Below are 20690 nucleotides of genomic sequence, written 5' to 3' on the forward strand. Positions count from 1 at the left end.
GAATATTGGATCCCTTCTCCAGGGTGTCTTCCCGAACCAGGAATCAAACCAGGGTCTCCTGCATTGCAGACCTATTCTTTACCAGTTGAGCTTCCCAGGAAACCCATCTTTTTCAGTTATTTTGAGAATGAAACTAACTCATTAATGTAAGAATGGCTAGTAGTGTTTATGTCCTAAGCATTCAACAAATTGTATTTATCGTGATGGAAAAACAACAAAAGCCACAGTCCAGAGCTAGCCAAAGCTTTCATTTCTGGGGGAGTCATTGCTATTGTGCTTTCTACTATCTGAGGCTCAATTGAGCTAAAAGTGCACACTAAGTCATCAGAACACAAAGCTTTTCTGTTCAGTTGTGCCAAGAACTCACCTCCTGCACCACCCACCCCGACTGCCAAGCCAGCAGCCCCCATGATTCAAACCCTCCTATGTGAGCTTCAAGCAAGTAGTTTTTAAAGCAGATTTCCATTTAAAAAAGAAAGGCTTTGGATGATCAACACAAGACCAAAATCAAAAGAGAAATCACAATGTAGAATTTTTTTTTTCTTTTTAAGAAGCAAAGTCTAGCAACTTTCAAGTTACAGACAAAACGATAAAAGTTGTTGACGTTTTGAGACGAAAATAATACCTTACACAGTTGATTCTCTAGACCCAATCTCACTTCCTTGTACTGAGTAAGCATGAGACGGGTTCCTAGGAAGCTTTGCCTCTTGATTTGGTTTTGGCCCTGAGCCCGACACTGCCTTGCACAAAATATCCTCAAGCACTTGTTGCGACAGACGGCCCTGCATGGCACAGCCTGCCTGCCAGGCCTCTTGGAGCCCAGCCATGCTGGCCAGCACTTGGTCAGTCTCAGGGAGGGCAAAGGCAGTGATGTCTATTCCTCTAATGAGCTCTTGAAAATAGCGCCTGATGGAAATAGTGTCCTTGGTGGGGACTGGTAGAGACACACTGCCCTCCACAAGTCTCTCCATCTCCCCCTTGAGCCTTTTATGCTCGTGGAGAAATTGCACTGCGTTAGCATGATGCTGCAGGAGCATCTTCATCTGCTGGTAAAGCTCTCGGGGGGCTTCAAGTTCCCGGGCAACCAGCTGTAACTTCTCCAGCTTGGAGCAATGCTCACTCTGCAGTTGCTTTTTCAAGGTGGCAATCCGACATTTGATGCCACTGAGCAGGCTGTCTCCAATGGCGTCGATCATGGCCAGTGTGTCAGTGGCGCTAGTAGAGAGTTCCCTGATGAGCTTCTCCATGTCCTGTGGAGGCAGCATGAACATTTCTTAGGAAAGACCTTCAGCATTCAGGCCTGGACACCTGGTTCATGGCATTGCTTCTTCTCCTCTACTGAACCAAGAACTCCTTAGGAGTGGTGCCCACTGCTAGCTGCTAGCCTACTACCCTTTTTTCAACCCTTTCCTACCAAAGAACCCTGATTCTTCCAGCCCGTGATGTGTGGGCAGCTAAAAATACTTACATTCATTTCCTGCTTTCCTTGTAGTTCGGGGTGACAAGGCGTGCAACAGAAGCAGAAGTCTGAGTTATTGGGTGCGGCTTCTGGGAAAGCTGCCTAAAAGTAGACAGATGCTTCTGGAACAAGTCTTGATCCTTCCCCTTTCTCCTGCCAGGACCTGGGGTCAGTGCCCCATGGAGTAGGCTCCTGGTAACCTTGTGCTGACAGGAGCACGAACGGCAAAGCTGAGAGAAGAGGGTGGAGCATCCTGGCCACCCTCTTAAATAGAATCGCTAATTTTTTAAAAAACTACAGCTTGTGAGTTTCTATTACAATCAAATGTACACCCTTACTAAAAGAATACTCACGTGGAAGGAGTTACCTGAATATTTTGAAGGGAATGAAATCACAAACCATCCATTGTGATCTTGCTAGAAAAAGTCAAGGTCTTTTACTCTGGACTCTCCATGGCCTACAGTGCCCTTCCCCTGTCTGGTCGGCCTGTCCTGCACCTCATCCTGTCAGCCTCAGCTCTGCATCAGCTCTGTGATCAGGTCTCCCCTCGGGGGAAAGGAGTGTAGGGGAAACAGTGTAGACGCGGTCAGACGGTGAGGCCAGGCAGCCCCCAAGTGTGCTTGTGGCTCTTACATCTGAATAGTCCTGCATCTTAGATTCCTGCCTTGAGAAAAGGAGATCATGGGTGCTAAGAGAACTAAATGAGATGATGGACGTATAGTGCCTAACACCAGACCAGCATGTAGTAGGCACTTAACAAATTCATCTTCCATAGGATGAAGAGACTCTTCCATTCTATTGATAAATGCTTCTATAGGTCTCATATATGTCACTGTGGCTCACAGTAGTACAATATAATAGTACAATAAGCAGGGTGACAATATACAGCCTTGACGTACTCCTTCCCCAATTTGGAAGCAGTCTTTTGTTCCACGTCCGGTTCTAACTATTGCTTCTTGATCTGCATACAGATTTCTCAGGAGGCAGGTCAGGTGGTCGTCTGGTATTCCCATTGCATTAAGAATTTTCCACAGTTTGTTGTGATGCACACAGTCAGAGGCTTTGGCTTAGTCAATAAAGCAGAAATAGATGTTTTTCTGGAACGCTCTTCTTTTTCAATGATCCAGTGGATGTTGGCAGTTTGAGCTCTGTTCCTCTGCCTTTTCTAAAACCAGCTTGAACATCTGGAAGTTCACATGTCACGTACTGCTGAAGCCTGGTTTGGAGAATTTTGAGCATTACTCTGCTAGCGTATGAGATAAGTGCAATTGTGTGGTAGTTTGAGCATTCTTTGGCATTGCCTTTCTTTGGGATTGGAATGAAAACTGACCTTTTCCAGTCCTGTGGCCGCTGCTGAGTTTTTCAAATGTGCTGGCACATTGAGTGCAGCACTTTCACAGCATCATCTTTTAGGATTTGAAATAGCTCAACTGGAATTCGATCACCTCCACTAGCTTTGTTCGTAGTGATGCTTCCTAAGGCCCACTTGACTTCACATTCCACGATGTCTGGCTCTAGGTGAGTGATCACACCATTGTGGTTATCTGGGTCGTAAAGATCTTTTTTGTACAGTTCTTCTGTGTATTCTTGCCACCCCTTCTTAATATCTTCTGCTTCTGTTAGGTCCATACCATTTCTGTCCTTTATCAAGCCCATCTTTGCATGAAATGTTCCCTTGGTATATCTATAATTTTCTTGAAGCGATCCCTAGTCTTTCCCATTCTATTGTTTTCCTCTATTTCTTTGCACTGATCACTGAAGAATCAAATGGGTATATCTTTCCTTTTCTCCTTTGCCTTTAGCTTCTCTTATTTTCTCAGCTATTTGTAAGGCCTCCTCAGACAACCATTTTGCCTTTTTGCATTTCTTTTTCTTGGGGATGGTCTTGATCACTGCCTCCTGTACAATGTCATGAACCTCCATCCATAGTTCTTCAGGCACTGTGTCTATCAGATCTAATCCCTTGAATCTATTTGTCACTTCCACTGTATAATTGTAAGGGATTTGATTTAGGTCTGCATTAAAATGATGTATAAAATAACCACATTTATTTAAGAATGTATTCCAATATCAAACAGCAAATTTCAACAATGCAAAACTGCAATTACTTTAATATATTTTCTTTTCTCTTGGGTTTTGAAACCTAGAAGTGGAAGAGCTGAACCAGTTATTTAACTTTTTAAAAAATTACCAAATTGTTTCCCAAAGTGTTTGTACTATTTTACATTCCCAGCAGCACTGTATGAGAGCTCCTTACCAAGAGTCTCCTACATCCACACAAACACTTGGTCTATCATTTCGGATAGGTGTGTAGCTGTATCTCATTGTGGTTTTCATTTGGATTTCCCTAATAACTGAGAATATTTTCATATACTGTTTGCCATCTGCATAGCTCATTTGGTGAAAAGTCTATGCTAATATTTTGCCTATTTTAACTGATTTGTTTCTTTTCTTTTCTTTTTTTTTTTTGGCCACACTCTGAGCCATGCAGGATCTTAGTTCCCTGACCAGGGATTGAACCTGTGCTCCCTGTATTGGGAACGTGGAGTCTTAACCCCTGGACTGCCAGGGAAGTCCCCAAGCTGTTTGTTTTCTTATTGTTGAGTTTTGAGAGTTCTTTATATATTCTTTCACTTTTATCAGATGTATTTTTACAGAGATATTTTTTCCTATGTTTTCTTCTACACATTGTGTGGTTTTAGTTGTTATATACAGGTCTACTGTCTATGTAGGATTAATTTTTGCATATAGTGTGAAGGATGGATGAAGTTTTGTTTTTCTTTTCCTTCCTTTTCTTTCTTTCTTTGTTGCTATTGCTGCATACAAATTTTCAATTGTTCCAGTACCATTTGTTGAAGAGGCTAGTCTTTCTCCACTGCATTGCTTTTGCAGTTTTGTCAAAACTCAGGTTCTATATGTGTACGGATTTGTTTCTGGATTCTTTATTTTGTTCCATTGTTTTATTTGTCTGTCTTTATGCCAATACCATGCTCTTTCGATTACCAGAGTTTTAGATTAATTGTTGAATTCAGGTAGAGTTAACCCTACAACTTTATTTCAAATTGTTTTGGTTACTCTATAACCTTTGCTTTTTCACATGAGCTTTAGAATCACCCAGTCATTAAAAAAAAAAAAGTATGCTGGGATGTTAATTGCGATTGCATGAAATCTGTTGAAGTATTTGGGTAGAACTGACATGTCAATAACATTGAGTTTTGCTGTGCATGAAGAGTATATATATTCCTCCATTTATTTACTAATAGATCCTCTTAATTTCTCTCAGCAATAGTTATATCATTTTGCTTCTTCCTTTCCTATCTGAATGCTTTTACTTTTCTTGCCTAGTTGTACTGGTTAGAACTCCAGTACAATGTTAAATTGCAGTGATGAGAACAATATCATTGTCTTATTTCTGATCTTGTTGGGGGTGAATATTCAGTGTTGCAAGATTAAGCATGATGTTAGTTGCAGGTTTTCACAGATGCCTTTTATTATCTTCTATGTTGTGGTATAATGGGAAATATATGGCCTTTGTCCCTGGTTCCTGGTACAAAGCTCATAAAATTCTTGGAATTTCCTGAGTGATAGGTATAGATTTTGTTATTTATAATAAGTCTTTTTCAAAAATATATGAGATGATACTAATTAGGTGACTCTTGGTGGGTCCCTAAATATCTTCAGGATGGATCTTGGTTGCCAGAAAGACCAAACATGACTGAAGAGTTGGAACTTTCAGCCCTTCCCTCAATCTCTGGGTTTTAGCCCTACCCTCAGACTCTGGGTTTCAGCCCTGCTCTCAACTGGCGGTATAAAACTCTGAGAAGAGGAGAGGGATTAGAGATTGAGTTCAATCACCAATGGCCAATGATTTGATCAGTCATGCCCTACATAATTGGGGAAGGAAATGGCAACCCACTCCAGTATTCTTGCCTGGAGAATTCCATGGACAGAGGAGCCTGGTGGGCTGCCGTCTATGGGGTGTCACAGAATCGGACACGACTGAAGCAACTTAGCAGCAGCAGCAGCCCTACATAATGGAATCTCCTCAAAAACCCCTTTAGAAAGGGTTCAGGGAGCTTCCAGTTAGTGAACACTTTGTTATGCTGGGAAGACAGGACACATGAAGTCATGCGAGCTACCCCTCTAAATACCCCACCGCTCTTACCTTGCCCTGTGTATCTTTTCTGTTTAGCTGTTGCTGATTTATATCCTTATAATAAAGAGGTACAAGCAGTAAAGTGCTTTCCTGAGATTTGTGAATCATTCTAATGAATCATCAACCTGAAAAGGGGGTTGTAGGAAACCCAAGTTTATAGCCAGTTAGTCAGAAGTACAGGTGGCAACTTCAGACTTGTGACTGGAATCTGAAGTGAGGGCAGTCTTATAGGATAGCACTTAACTTTATTAACTATAGATGGTTAGTGTCAGAACTGAATTAAGTTTTTGGACAATCAGTTTGGCCTCTGAGAACCAGAGCATCTGAGATATTTCTAGATTGCTTAGTTTTATCAAATTAATATTGAATTCTTTCAAAAAAGTATTTTGTCTACTGAAATCATATGATTTTTCATTTTTCTTTTGTTATTATAGTGAATTACATTGCTTGTGTTTTGAATGTTATCACTGTATTCTGGAGAAAAAACCCCTTTTGCTTGTAATGTATTAGGCCTCTCATATATTTTTGGATATGATCTACAAAATTTTTAAGTGAATTATTACATCAGTAATATTACAATATTACAGTAATATTTAATATTACATCATAAAAGATATTGGTTGTAATTTTCTTTGCCTGGTTCTGACTTCAGGATAACCCTGGTCCTATAGAAAGAGTTGGGACAAATTTCCATTTCTTTAATTTTCTGGAAGTTTGTGTATATTTGTTATTGCTTCTTCCTTAAATGTTTGGTCGAATCATCAACAAACCTATATGGGCTTGGAGTTTTTAATGCAAGCAAGTCTTTAACTACAAATTTAACTTCTTTAACAGATAAATGGCTATTATAGCATTTCTTCTCGGAGAATTTTGATCATTTGTGTCTTTCACAGAATTTAATCTAAATTGTCAAGTTTATTGCCATAAAATTGTTTGCAATTGTCCCTTATTATCTGTTGGAGCCACTTCTCAGGAACCTGAAGAGTGATGATGTCACCACACAAACAAAGATGTGATGAAAAGGGCTATTACATAATGAAGCTTTCTGGAGGAGAACAGGGCAGCTTCCAACCAGGTCTGAAAATAGCTTTAGACAGCGAGAAAGCAGATTGGTTTGGAATTTTTATGGTGGTTATGAGCTGTGGAAGGTTCCCACAGCTAAGCTGGGCTTATGTGGTTTGAAATCCTGCAGGTGCCAAAGAAGGAAGCACTTAGGTTTGCTTATCAGCTTTTCCAGATTTTGATCAGAAGGGGGAGAGGGAAAAGGAAGGCTTTAAAACCTGTGAGCAGTTTAACATTAAACATAGAGTTGACTATTGTATTTTAAATACCTATCGAATTTGTAGTGATGTTACCTCTCTTATTCCTGGTTTTGGTAAATAATGTTCTCTCTCCTCTTGCTATCTCTATTTCCTTGAGTAGTCTGGCTAGAAGTTTAATTTTGTTGATCTTGAAGAACTAGTTTTTGGTTTTATTTTCTCTATTGTTTTTGGTTTTCTAGCTCATTTTTTTCTGCTCTGTCTTTATTATTTCTTTTATGCTGCTTACTTGGATTACTTCACTCTTTCTTTTTGCACTTTCCTAAGGAGGGAGCTGAGATCAGTAATACCAAGTCTTATTATTTTCTAATTTAAATTTCCCACTAAATGCTGCTTTAGTGGCACCCCATGATACTAATGTGCTTTGCTTTCATTTTTATCCAGTGCAAAATACTTGATAATCTCCATTTTGGTTTTTCTTTGACCTATGAGTTTATCAGTACATGTTATTTAATTTCCAAAATTCTTTATGTTATTCATTTCTAATTTAATTCTGTTGTCGTCAGAGAAACTTAACATTTGAAAAACTAGGATCATGGCATCCAGTCCCATCATTTCACAGCAAATAGAAGGGGGAAAAGCAGAAACAGATTGTATTTTCCTGGGCTCCAAAATCACTGCGGATGGTAACCGCAGCCATGAAATTAAAAGACACTTGCTTCTTGGAAGGAAAGCTATGACAAACCTAGACAGCGTATTAAAAAGCAGAGACAACTTTGCTTTGACGAAAGTCCATGTAGTCAAAGCTATCGTTTTTCCAGTAGTCATGTACAGATGTGAGAACTGAACCATGAAAAAGGCTAAATGCCAAAGAACTGATGCTTTTGAATTCTCCAGTGGTGCTGGAGAAGACTCTTGAGAGTCCCTTTGATAGCAAGGAGATCAAATCAATCAATCCTAAAGGAAATCTACCCTGAATATTCATTGGAAAGACTAATGCTGAAGCTGAAGCTCCAGTACTTTAGCCACCTGATGAGAAGAGCCAACTTATTAGAAAAGACTCTGATTCTGGTAAAGATAGAAGGCAGGAGGAGAAGAGGGTGACAGAGGATGAGATGGTTGGATAGCATCACTGACTCAAAAGACATGAGTTTGAGCAAACTCTAGAAGATAGTGAAGAACTGGAAAGTCTGGTGCACTGCAGTCTATGGGGCTGCAAAGAGTTGGGCATAACTTAGCAACTAAACAGGGAATGTACTTTGTATAAATTGAATTTTTAAAAACATTTTAAAAATAATTTTATTTATTTATTTATTGGCTCTGCAGACTTTTCTCTAGTTGCAGTTAGTGGTGGCTGCTATTGGTTGCAGTGCACGGGGTTCTCATTGCAGTGGCTTCTCTTGTTGCAGAGTACAGGCACTAGGGCATGTGGGCTTCAGTAGTTTCAGCTTGAGGGCTCAGTGGTTGTGGTTTCCAGACTCTAGAACACAGGTTCAATAGCTGTGGCACACGGGCATAGTTGCTCCATGGCACGTGGGATCCTCTTGGACCTGGGATTGAACCCATGTCTCCTGTATTGGTAGGAGGATCCTTTACCAGTGAGCCAACAGGAAAGCCCCCAATCCTTTTAAATTTGTTGATACTTGTTTTGTGGTCTATTTTGGTGAGCTGTGTGAACTTGAGAATGTGTTCTGCTCTTGTTGGGGGGGAAACATAAATGTTCCATAAATGTTAGTCAGGCCTGATTAACAATGTTGTTCAAACTATATATTTGCAGAATTCCTGCATACCTGTTCTATCAGTTATCAAGAAAATGATATTGAAAATTATGGATTTGTCTATTTCTCCTGGTAGTTTTATCAGTTTTTGCTTTATATATTTTGAAGATTCCTTATTAAATGCATAAACATTTCAGATTGTTTTTATTCTCTTGATTAATTGATCCATTTATGAAAATGAAATTACCTTCTTTCTCCTTGGTATTAATAATATTATTTGGCCTGAAATCTTCTTTGCCTGATGTTAATAGAGCCACTCTGGCTTTTTTTGACTCGTGTTAGCATGACATGTCTCTTTCCATTCTTTCACTTTTCACCTATTTGTGTCTTCATATAAAGCACATTTATCCAAGTTGGGTCTTGATTTTTTTCACTATGATGAAAGCCTTTTTCATTGGAGTGTTTAGACCATTTTCAGTTGATGTGATTATTGATATGGCTAGATCTGAGTTTTATCATCTTGCTATTTGCTTCTATTTGTCCAATCTGGTTTTTGTTCCCTTCCTCTCTTTCTACCTTCTTTAGGATTAATTGTGTATCTTTTATAATCCTATTTTATCTCCATTGCTGGCTTATTAGCAATAACTCTTTATTGTTTTAGTGGTTGCTTGAGGGCTTATGGGCTTCCCTGGTAGCTCAAATGGTAAAGAATCTGCCTCCAATGCTGGAGACCCAGGTTTGATTCCTGGGTCGGAAAGATCCCCTGGAGAAGGGAATGGCTATCCACTCCAGTCTTCTTGCCTGGGAAATCCCATAAACAGAGGAGCCTAGCATGCTTAGTCCATGGCGTTGCAAAGAATCAAACACAACTGAGGGACTGTCAACTTTCTTGAGGGCTCATAGCACACATCTTTAACTTATCCCAGTCTACCTTCATCTCACTTCACTTATAGTGTGAAACCCTTATCGTACTGTACTTCCATGATGTCTCTCCTAGGCTCATGCTACTATTGTCACGTGCTTTACTTTTACATGTAATGAACATCACATTACATTGTTATTTTAAAAACAGTGAGTTATGTTTTGAAAGATTTAGATAATATGAAAACAATCTTACATAGTTATGGTTTTCGTTGCCATTTCTCGTGTCCTTTATTCCTTTTAGATTCAGATTTTCCTTCTGCCTGAAGAACTTCCTATAACATTTCTTATAGTGTGAATCTGCTGGTTATGAATTCTTTCAGCTTTTGCATGTCAGAAAGTGTTGTTATTTTGTCTTCATATTTTGAAAGATATTTTCACTAGATATAGAATTCTAGGTTGACTTTTTAAAACTCATATTTTAAAGATTTTTCTCCACTGTCTTCACGCTTGGATTGTTTCCAACAAGAAAGCAGATGTCATCCTTATTTTTGTTCTTCTGTGTGAAATGTGTGTGTGTTTTTCCTTTTGGGTGCTGTTAATATTTTCTCTTTATCACTAGCTTCAGCAGTTTGACTATGATGTACTCTGGTATAGTTTTAGCCATATTTATTTTACTAGATATTTGTCAAATTTCTTGGATGTGTTTATATATATATATATAGTTTTCATCAAGTTTGGTCAATATTTGGGCATTATTTTTTAAGATATTTTTCCTGTCCTCCCCCCATCCTGTCATTTCCTTCAGGGACTTCAATTACTCAAATATTGGGACATGAAGCTGTTCCCCCACTAAGTAATTCTGTTTTTAAAAAAATTCTCACTTTTCTCTGGGTTTCATTTTGAGTAATTTCTATTGCTATGTCTTCAATTTCACTAAGCTTTTCTTCTCAGTGACTAACCTGCTATTAACCCCACTTAGCATATTTTTCTCTCATCTCCAGAAGTTTGATTTAAATCTTTTTTTATATCTTCCTTGTTTCTAACTTTTTGAAATATGGACTACAATTATAATATTATAATTATAAATATATTTTAGCAACTGAAAGAACCAACAAATTATTATTTTCATTATGGGTCATATTTTCCTGCTTCTTTGCTTGCCTGGTAATCTTTGATGTCATACATTGTGATTTTTTACCTTGTTTGATGTTGTATATTTTTACATTCCTATAAATCATAATATTTTGGGAGAATACAGTTAAGTCACTTGGAAAAAATGATCTTTTAGTGCTTGCTTCCCTGGTGGCTCAGACGGTAAAGAATCTGCCTGCCAATGCAGGAGACCTGAGTTTGATCCCTGGGTTGGGAAGATCACCTGGAGAAGGGAATAACTACCCACTCCAGTGGTCTTGCCTGAATAATCCCATGGACAGAGGAGCCTATAGTTCCCGGGGTCGCAAAGAATCGGACACACCCTGAGTGACTAACACTTTCACTTTCACTTCATTATTTGTTAGGTGAGTCTGGAGCCATGCGCATTCTGGGACTAAGACTTCCTGAGTACTCACTTCAATGTCTCATGATTTACAAGTTTTTCCAATCTTAGTGGGATTCTGTTTGAGCTCCAAGCACTGCCTTCAATCTTTGCCTGCGGAGCCTTTCATGGCACGAGGTAGTTTTCTCACAGACAAGTGCTGAGCTCTGCTGAACACTCACAGGAGACTGCAGATCTCTGGTCTGTCTCTCTGTGCAGTGCTCTCTTCTCTGGGCTCTATCTTATGCACTTGAAATGTCTTGACCTCCCCAGAGGCTCAGTTCCATCTCCTAAACTCAATGAATCTGCCAGGTTTTACTTGGCCTCCCTCTTTCCACCCTTTCAAGCTCTCTCAAGGCAGTAAGTTGTAGCATTATAGAGCTAATCTTGTGTATATCCTGTCTCTCAGAGATTAGTATCTTTTATTGCCCGAGGTCCAGTGTCTTGAAAACTGTTGTTCCATATATTTTTATTTTGTTTTATTTTTCCATAAGGGAGAAGAAATTCAGACTTTGTTACTCTATCTGGGTCAGGTGAGGAAATAATAAAAATCCAATTTTAACCAATATTTGGTACTTAGAAGAAAATCTATAAAAGTCAGCCATGATAGACAGAGATATTCTGCCCCAATCCCCCTTTCCAGAGAGGACTTGCTGCCTGTCGAGATATGACCAGCCTCTAGGTGTCAGATCCTTTGGGATTGCTGTGCCCTTCCCACATCAGCCTACATTAGGAGGCTGAGCAGAAGGACCTACAGTCGCCTGCCCATTGCAATGCAACATAGGGTACTCTGATGGGCAAGCTGGATCGGGCATTGCTTGTCAGGCCTGTGGCATAGTTTGCCTTCTCCTCTGTTTCATCTACCTCCTCCTACTCTTACAGCTGGCAGTCTTGGATATCTTGCCCCCCAATCTTGGTCTCAGCTTCTGTTTCCAGAGACTCAACCTATGATACCAAATGTTAGGTGGCTAGTGTGGGCCAGTCCCCAGCAGCCTCTGCCTTGGCCATTCTGCAGATGGCCCGTCTCTACAAAAGCTAAAGTTTAGAATTTGTTTCTCAAAGACTATCTAGTCTCCTGTGTGTGTGTGTGTGTGTGTGTGTGTGTGTGTGTGACTTAGAAAATTTTGTTCTTTTGACAAATGTATCCAGAGATTGATTCCTAATATCTAAGTTTTGGGGGGCAGGGGAAAGTCATAAAATAAGGAAAATATACCATAGAAGCTAGGATGCATCTTACTTAGTCATCTTTTTTTTTTTCTTAGTCATCTTAAAAGAGCAAAGTGAAGTGAAAGTCACTCAATCATGTCTGACTCTTTGCGACCCATGGACTATACTGTTCATAGACTTCTCCAGGCCAGAATACTGGTATGGGTAGTCATTCCCTTCTCCAGGGGATCTTCCCAACTCAGAGACAGAACCCAGGTCTCTCACACTGTAGGTGGATTCTTTACCAGCTGAGCCACCAGGGAAGCCCCAAAGAGTAAAATGACCATTAAATGATCATTTTGGAATCCCTTCAAGCAAACAGAATTCAACCATTTCTCAACATGCACATTTCAAAAATAGACATATTTCAGAACACACTTAAGGAGACTGACTCTCTAGAGAATTTCTCCCTCATATTTAAATACTGCTTTTGTCAATGTAGTGTCCTCAAGAGAACAGCAATCATTTGAATGGAAGCCAAACATTACCCTGCTGTTGGAGAAAAGACATGAGCCATATGAGCCATACCCGTACTGCCTGTGCTGCACTCTCAGATTTCTGCAGCACCAGCTGAATATCCTTGGCAAAGTTCACTTTCCTCTCTGCATAGGCATCAGAAATCTTGGCTACTGGGTGAGACTTGTGGTCCCCAAAGAGCTTGCATATTCCACATATTGGTTCTTCATCACTTAGGCACATCTGATCGACAACAGAAAAGTCAATGACACTTATTTCCCTTCTTGTTCCAGTCCTACACACTCAGAACCTTCTCTAACCTCAGGCTACTGACATTCTGAATGTATTCTTCAGCAGGTATCAAAAGTCAATTGCACAGGAGGCTTGATGTACGGAAGACAGAGATGGTGGTAGTACTAGGATTTTTGAATGGTAATTTAGCAAGCACATACCACACTTGGTATGTCTTGGCCTCCTCATAATGACCCTTTGATTTGGATAGTATTGTGTCCATTTTACAGGTGAGAAAGCTGGTAAGTCTCCAAGTTGTTAAATGATTTGCCCAAGGACACACTGCCATGAAGGTATAGAACTGGAGTTAGAAGCAAAGTCATTTCCACTTGGCCAAGCCAAGGGCTGTTATAAAGATTAAATATGATGCATGGAACATGCTTGGTATGCAATCTGGCACTTGGCAGACATTATACATATGGTAGCTACTGATAATATCATAAGGACCTCAACAAAGTTGACCCTGCTACAGGCTCAAGAGAAACTGGGCCTATTTTAGATGAAAGGGATTGAGTAGGACCCTCACTGTCCTGCTGGCCCTTTCACTTGGCTAATGGGAGCCTTGGAATGAAACCTTATGAATGAAATGAAAACTTACTAGTGAAAACTTGGAATCTCAGAAAGGGAGGTTACTGCTGAGGGTGAAACAGAACCATTGAGAATTTGTGATAAATGAAACTGATTTTTAAAGGTGGAATTCAACAAGAAACCAAATCACGTTGTATTCTCTTGGGTCCTCTTAGTGGCCTGAGCTAGCCTGCCCCAAACATGCCATTTCTGTCCTTGCACGAGGAGGGGTGGCTGGAAGAAACGGAGCAGAAGCTGGTGGAGCTCAGAACAGCCCGGAAAAGTGGCTGAGGGCAGTGACTCGCAAAGAAGCCCTGCCCTCTCAGGACAGACCCTGGATATTCTGCCCCAAAGTGCTGGGGGCCCTGGAGCTATGAAGCCCTTTCTCAGAGCTCCATCTATGCTTTAGGAGTTGGCTGCAGGGCTTCAAGCTAGAGCCAATTATAAAGACTCAGGAAAACTTTTGACCTTCTCCAAGGAAATCACTAACTTATTTCATCCCTGACCATTATCAAAGCAACCTAAACCTGGTGGTTGGTGCTGTACAGTCTGTGAAACATGGAAACTGCCTCATTCTGTCCCTCCAGGGTTGTTGGGGAAGTCAAACAGGCTCAGGGTTGTGTACAGGCTTTGTTGACTGTGAAAAATGAAAGCTAAAGTCGTGTTATGTCTGATTCATATCTGAGTTATATCTGACATGGAGATCATAGATTACATGTGTCAAATTACCTGTGAAGATCTCTTAGCTGGGGAACATGGAATTAGAGTGGGGTACACATGGTTTTATTTCAGTCACACTGTAGACATGTGTGTATAAACATATAACATGTATAGCATCATACAGAGTACAGTAAAGAGTTCATGTGGCATGTTGTATCAAAAACTCATGCTTAAGATTAAACATCAAGTCATACACAGCTCTCCAAATGGCATATGGCCAAAAGGAGGAATGGCAGGTTCCTGGTCCCATCTTACCCTACCCTCTGTGTGATCATGGGTAGCTAAATTGTCATAGATCTGACTATCGTGCAACTTCTTTGTAACTATGTGAGCCTGTCTATCTGTGGTCCCTTAAATCTTGCTGCAGTTTACCTGACTGAATACCACACACACACACACACCAAACCCTGGACTCCATCACTAAGAATGAAGGTAGCGTTGGTATGTGCATTTGTCTGGAAAATAATCCTCTACTATACTCTCGAGCAAATATCTGATTTCAACAATAGGTTGCTGAGTAATTTGACAGATTAGGTAGCTAAGCAAGAATAAAATAAAATTAAAAGTGTGATTGAATACCAGATTCACACTTTCTCCATGCTTTTCACATGTCTGAGCAAGTTGATTTTGCTCCTTGGTGTGAAGCGTCTCAAGTTCTTCCTTAAACTTCTCCAGTATGTTTTCAGCCAGGATGTTCCTCTGCAATCCATTTGTTCCCCTTCCCCTCAAATAAATGACCTAAAACACAGAACCGGCATGAGCTTGTGGCAAATTCCCATCATCAACTGACATCGTTATGGGGAAGGATGAGACACCACCCTTCCTGCACATAAACACCAGTGAGCAGGAAGACGGCCCAGGCCACCCCTCCAGGCTTTCAAAAGGAAATGACTGTGAAGACTCCTCATCCCTGTAGAATATCTCCTCCTGCTCCAAAGCACTCTCACCTGAGCAAGTAAGTGCACTGTCTACAGAGACAGTCATCACAGGCTCCATCAGATGGAGCAGGAACCTGCCTCCTTTGACCTTGTGAGTCTTGGTTAGCACCTGCTCTGTCTCCTGGGGACACTCAGGCCAGTGGGAAGACAGACCTTCATGAAGGACTGTGTGGTTGGATGTATAGGGGAGCACAGAGAAGGAAGGACTAAATCTCTTTGGGGTCAAAGAGGAGAGCATGACTGGAGTCTCAAGAAGATGCCTAAATTAAGCATTGAAGACCAAAGCATATTAGCTTTTATCTACTCTGTCCTGATGTTCTGGCATCTGGGGCTTGGGATGAGACCCTTCCCATTGGCTAGCCAGTTCCTCGAGACAGTAAAGGATTCACCTGGGGGCATGCATTTTACATGCAAACTGACAAATCTGGGCTCCACACCCCAACCACCTCCTTTGTATTTGCTGTTCCCCTACCAGCTGCCCTAGCCATTCAGGGCCAGATACTAGATATCTAGGAGCAACCCCATGTCCCAGAGGCCACTGAAATTATTCAAGCTGGCCAGTCTTAAGCCTTCTCACCGTACCTTACTGGTTTTCTTCCTGCAGAAACCAAAACAAAAGTCTTTCTTGTCCACATTTCGCCATCCCCCTGTTTCCTGACCCACTCTGATTTCCGCATGTGGCCTACTGTGATGCGGTGTGGCCCCTCCTCTTGGGGTCTATGCGTTACAAGCTATTTTTCAATGGCAATCATCTCCTGATCTGTTAGTGCTGTCATATCCAAATAATAACAAGGAAAAAAAAGCCAAGGCTACATGCCACCATGAGGTTCCATCACAGTCCTCTCATCTGTCAATAACCTTAAGTTCCACTTGTTTAATAAACTTTCATTAAGCACCTACAATGCTGGGAATGTGATAGTGAACAGGACAATGCACCTGGCCCTACCCGCAGGGGTTTATATACTAGAGAGGGGAATAGATGCCAAACAACCAATGTGCTAGCTATAGCCACTGATTTCCAACCAGACAATCTAAACCCTTCTTGGACCCAGTTGTCTCTTGTGCAAAAACTAACCCGCGGTAAAAGAAGTCTTAACAGTCTCTTGTGCGTGTATCTTGGGGGGAAGCATATGGGGTGAAGGAAATGTTCTAGAGGTTGGTCCAGATGGGGCTTATATGGAAATATCTATGTGTGCTTTATTGGGATCAAGTGTACCTCAGATGTCCTCAGTTTAGCAACTAAACAACAACAACAAATACCTGAGATGTGTGCATCACACACTTTACTGTGTGTATTTTATACCTCAAGGGAAAAAAGAGGTGGGTGAGCTTAAACATCGTGACTTGAATTTTCAGCCTCGGTTTCATTATCTGCAAATAGAAATCCAGCCCATTCTCTCTATAAATGCTTAGATTCCTATTTGGGAATATGCATTAAAAGAATTATTATCATTATTGTTACAGTGAATTTTCAGTTACTTCTTTGAAAAAGAGTGCCTACTTAAGCTTGGGGAGTGAGTTCCATAAAGTGGGCAGTCTTAAATTTAGAGATTATCTTGCCCATAATTCTGATATAGTAAATGTTAACATATTTTTTTTCCAAGATTGTCCCTCTCTCTAGACCGAGGAGCTGGGCTGCTCAGCCCTCCTCAGCCAGCATGCCATTTCTAAAGGGATTACACCCTGCTCAGAATTTCCCTGGTCCCTCTGGGAAGAGAAAAAAAATTCATCTTTAGAGAGGCAGATCCTGCGTTTAAACCCCAGACTAGCCATCGGTACAAAATGAAAACATAAGTAAATCTAAGCATCTGGTGTTTTTGAACTGCTGCCCCCGCAGCTCTATACACACACAACCTCCTCACTGGCACCCTAGCCCCCATATTCAGTTGATTACCATTGGAGAGCCGTCACCTGTCTCTCCAATCAGCCCACCCTCTGTTCCTACTGACACAGAACCCTACATAACTTCCCCCTTACTGCAATCCATTCATTTTGTATTTTCTTCCTTCCTTCCACAAATACCCAAAGGACCTGGAGAAACACCAGTCACAGTACTTACATGCCACCTGGGGAGAGAAACACCGCACAAGTCATTGTGCAACAAGTTTCCATGAGAATACATATGCAGATAACAGTACAGTTTCAACACCAGTGCTATACGACCTTTTCCAGGTTAAACATTTCTCCTGGGCCCACTGCTTACAGGACAGCATGCAAAGAAAGCCTTCCGCATGACATGTAAGACCTCCTTCAACATGCCCTGACCTGCCCTCCTAATGGATGCCTTAAGTTTCCTGGCAGTTCCCACAACCCCACACCAAAGCCTTCTTATTTACTAACCAACTCCAAGCAACCTGGCTGCAGGCCCCCCTTTAGGCCCTTGGTATCTGCTATCCTGTCTTCATCTGCGCTGCTTTGTAGTCTCTCCCCAGCTGTCAGCTCCTCTGCAGTCCTTTGTGTCTCCACTGCAGGGCCTCTCACTGTATAGACAGCCACTGGCTCCTACAAGGATGTGTCTTATCTCTGAATCCCTGGGATCCTGGTACAGTGACAAGGCCCCTAGCAGGTGCTTGAAAATGTCCCCCTACCCCAGCACATACTGAATAAGTGAAAGCTGGTGTATTTTATCTCGTGGTGGTTCTGTTAGAACCTTCTAATATTAAACCACAGTGCATATCTTCCTGTAGCTCCTGTCTGGGTCCCACCAAGTCTTCTAAGCCTGCTCCCCCCAAAATCCACTGATGTGCTTAGTCACTCAGTCATGTCCAACTCTTTGTGACCCCATGAACAGTAGCCCACCAGGCTCCTCTGTCCATGGGATTCTCCAGGCAAGAATACTGGAGTGGATTGCCATTTATCAGAAATCTGCTGATAACCCTTCACAGATGTGAGTTCTGGCCAGTCTTCATTTTGCAGGCCAAATAACCTTAGCTCTTTTATCACAGAGATTCAAAGATGTGTCCACCAGAAAGAAATCTGCTATGTCAGCAGCAGAAGGGCCCAAGCCTCTCTTACTTTCCTACACACTGGGCAGCAGAACTGTCCGTTGGCATGGGTGCAGTTCTGGCCCACCAAGATCAGCTCCAGGCACTGTTTGCAGAAGTTGTGGGAGCAGGAGAGGAGGAGCACGGGGGGCGTAAACAGCTCCATGCACACGGGGCAGGACAGTACCGCACCCAGGGCCTCCATGGCGTCCACAGCTGTCTGCCTCTCCTGGCGGCCAGCCCCTGCCAGGCTTCTAGAACAGGCGTGGAATGCGGTCACAATAGACCCAGCCGGGCTTTCCTCAGAGGATGGAAGGCGCAAGGGGCCTCCAGACACTCAGGGCCCCAGGACGTATTAGCAGGGAGGTGGCAGACCATGCCCTGCCAGGGAAATCCAGCCCACAGCTTATTTTTGGTACAACTCACAAGCCGCAAATATTTTTCACATTTTAAGGCGTTGTAAGAAACAAAAAACAAACTAAAAAAGCAAGAATATGTAATGTGCTTAGTCGTTCAGTTGTCTCCGACTCTGTGCAACCCCATGTACTGTAGCCTGCCAGGCTCCTCTGTCCATGGGGATTCTCCAGGTAAGAATACTGGCCCTTCCTCCAGGGTATCTTCCTAACCCAGGGATCAAACCCAGGTCTCCCACATTGCAGGCAGATTATTTACCTTCTGAGTCACGAGAAAAGCCCAAGAATATGTAATAGAAGCCATACTTGACCTACAAAGTCTTAAATATTTACTTTCCAGCTCTTTACTGAAAGAGTTTTCTGACAGTGCCTAATTTAGAAGATAAACATAACTGGAATCCAGTCCACCTCATATGCATACTTTCAGCTTTAGGATTTGGTGGGATTGAGTAAGGAACAGGAAGCCTGCCTCTATCTAGCTCACAGTCTATGAGCTGGGTGATTATAAGCGGTGACTACTAGCCTCTCCTGTTTCTTCACCCACAATATGTGGAACTGGTTCCTCGCTAATCCCTACCAGCCCTGTAACTCTGTGCATCTAGTCTCTGGCTTTCCTAACCTCCACCCCTGTCACAAAGGGGGCAGTTTTAGAGGTCTTAGCTGGACTGTGGGTTCTTCAGAAGATGAACTAGTCTTAAAAAGAAGCATTGATTGGACACCCAGACTGGGCCAGGCAGTGGTCACATTGCATTGAGTGCTCAGTAGCTCAGTTGTGTCTGACTCTGGGCAACCCCATGAACTGTAGACCACCAGGCTCCTGTGTTCATGGGATTCTCCAAGCAATAATACTGGAGTGGATTGCCATGCCCTCCTCCAGGGGAATCTTCCTGACTCAGGGATTGAACTGTTATCTGTCATTTAATCTCCACAACTGGAAGAGGCTCAAGTCATTAGCTTTCATCTGCATCACTGAAACTGAAGCCTGGAGAAGTCGAATAACCTGCCCAGGGCTTCAGTTCATGAAGTTGGCAGAGCTGGTGATATACACTTCCTTTGCTTCTGATGGGCTGTTGCTAAAGAGATGAGGTCCTTCTACAGATGTTCCCAGTGAGATATACAGTTTCCCTACACTCCTAGATGTGTTCATGAAACCATGGAGAGCAGGGAGAAAGGAGTAAAAACCCATTACATATGCTCTCAGCATCCATTTGACAAACACAGATTAAGGACTGAACATGTCTGAGACACATGATGGGTCACATAGAGGCTTAACATGCTCATTATTCATGACAGTGACAGCCACTCTACAGGCTCATTAGGACTGGTACTCTGCACATACCACCCTGTTTACTTACCACATGGCTCCTGTGTAACTGACTCTAATTCATGAACACAGACAAGGCAAATCCTTGCTTGTAGAGAGCTCGCAGTCCAAAGGAGATGGCAGGTATAAGAGGAGAGGTGTGGATGTCCCAGGCAGCCCACTAGCCATGTCTTCTCTGACTGTCTTCCAAGACAGTGGCCAGAAATATCAACTCTGTCCCATCAAACTATCTGACATTGGGGAATGGTCATATCAGAAGCTTTTGGCCAATGGGACTTGCCTTGAAGTCTGCTGAAAGGATTTGGGGGAAACTTTCTTGCTTTCCTGATGAAAGAGATTGATGCAAATTTCAGCACAGTTTCTTTCATCTTTCTGCCTTGTATGAAAATGTAGAACTTGGAGTTGCAGCAGCCACTTTGCAACCATGAGGCTTACAAATACGAAGCCCAACATCAGTGATTAGCAGCACTGATGCTGGTACTCACCTCCCTCCAGCTCAATGTACATGAGTAAGCAAAGCCACCATGGAGTGGGTTTGCAATCCTAACTGATAAAACAAAGCAGCAAGTATTATAAGCCATGGTGATAAGCTAGAAGCATTTTGAGAATACCATCTTACAACAGAAAGGATTGTGGACAGTGTAGCAGAGCTTGTTGCTTACTCTGCAGAGGTGTTGTCTTCTGTCTTGCTAACAGGTCCCCAACTACACTAAAGACTCCAGAGTGTTTGTAGGGAAAGAGCAAATTAGCTAAGATGGCATATTCAGGCTCTCTGGCCCCACGTTTTGTAAATAATGACTG

At 41.9% G+C, this 20690-nt stretch overlaps 1 protein-coding gene across 1 annotated transcript; it reads right to left on the reverse strand.

Annotated features, from left to right (window-relative positions):
* Positions 1-507: 507 nt before the first annotated feature.
* On the reverse strand, positions 508-18407 carry LOC138434522 (tripartite motif-containing protein 54-like). Its single transcript, XM_069579354.1, has 4 exons — positions 18184-18407; positions 14810-14968; positions 12725-12895; positions 508-1250 (listed from the first exon to the last, which is right to left on the reverse strand). The coding sequence occupies exons 1-4, from the start codon at positions 18355-18357 to the stop codon at positions 627-629; spliced, it is 1128 nt and encodes a 375-aa protein (XP_069435455.1). The 5' UTR covers positions 18358-18407; the 3' UTR covers positions 508-626.
* Between the last annotated feature and the right edge of the window lie 2283 nt (positions 18408-20690).

This window comes from Ovis canadensis, chromosome 2 (assembly GCF_042477335.2).
Source record: "Ovis canadensis isolate MfBH-ARS-UI-01 breed Bighorn chromosome 2, ARS-UI_OviCan_v2, whole genome shotgun sequence".
NCBI classification, from domain to species: domain Eukaryota; kingdom Metazoa; phylum Chordata; class Mammalia; order Artiodactyla; family Bovidae; genus Ovis; species Ovis canadensis.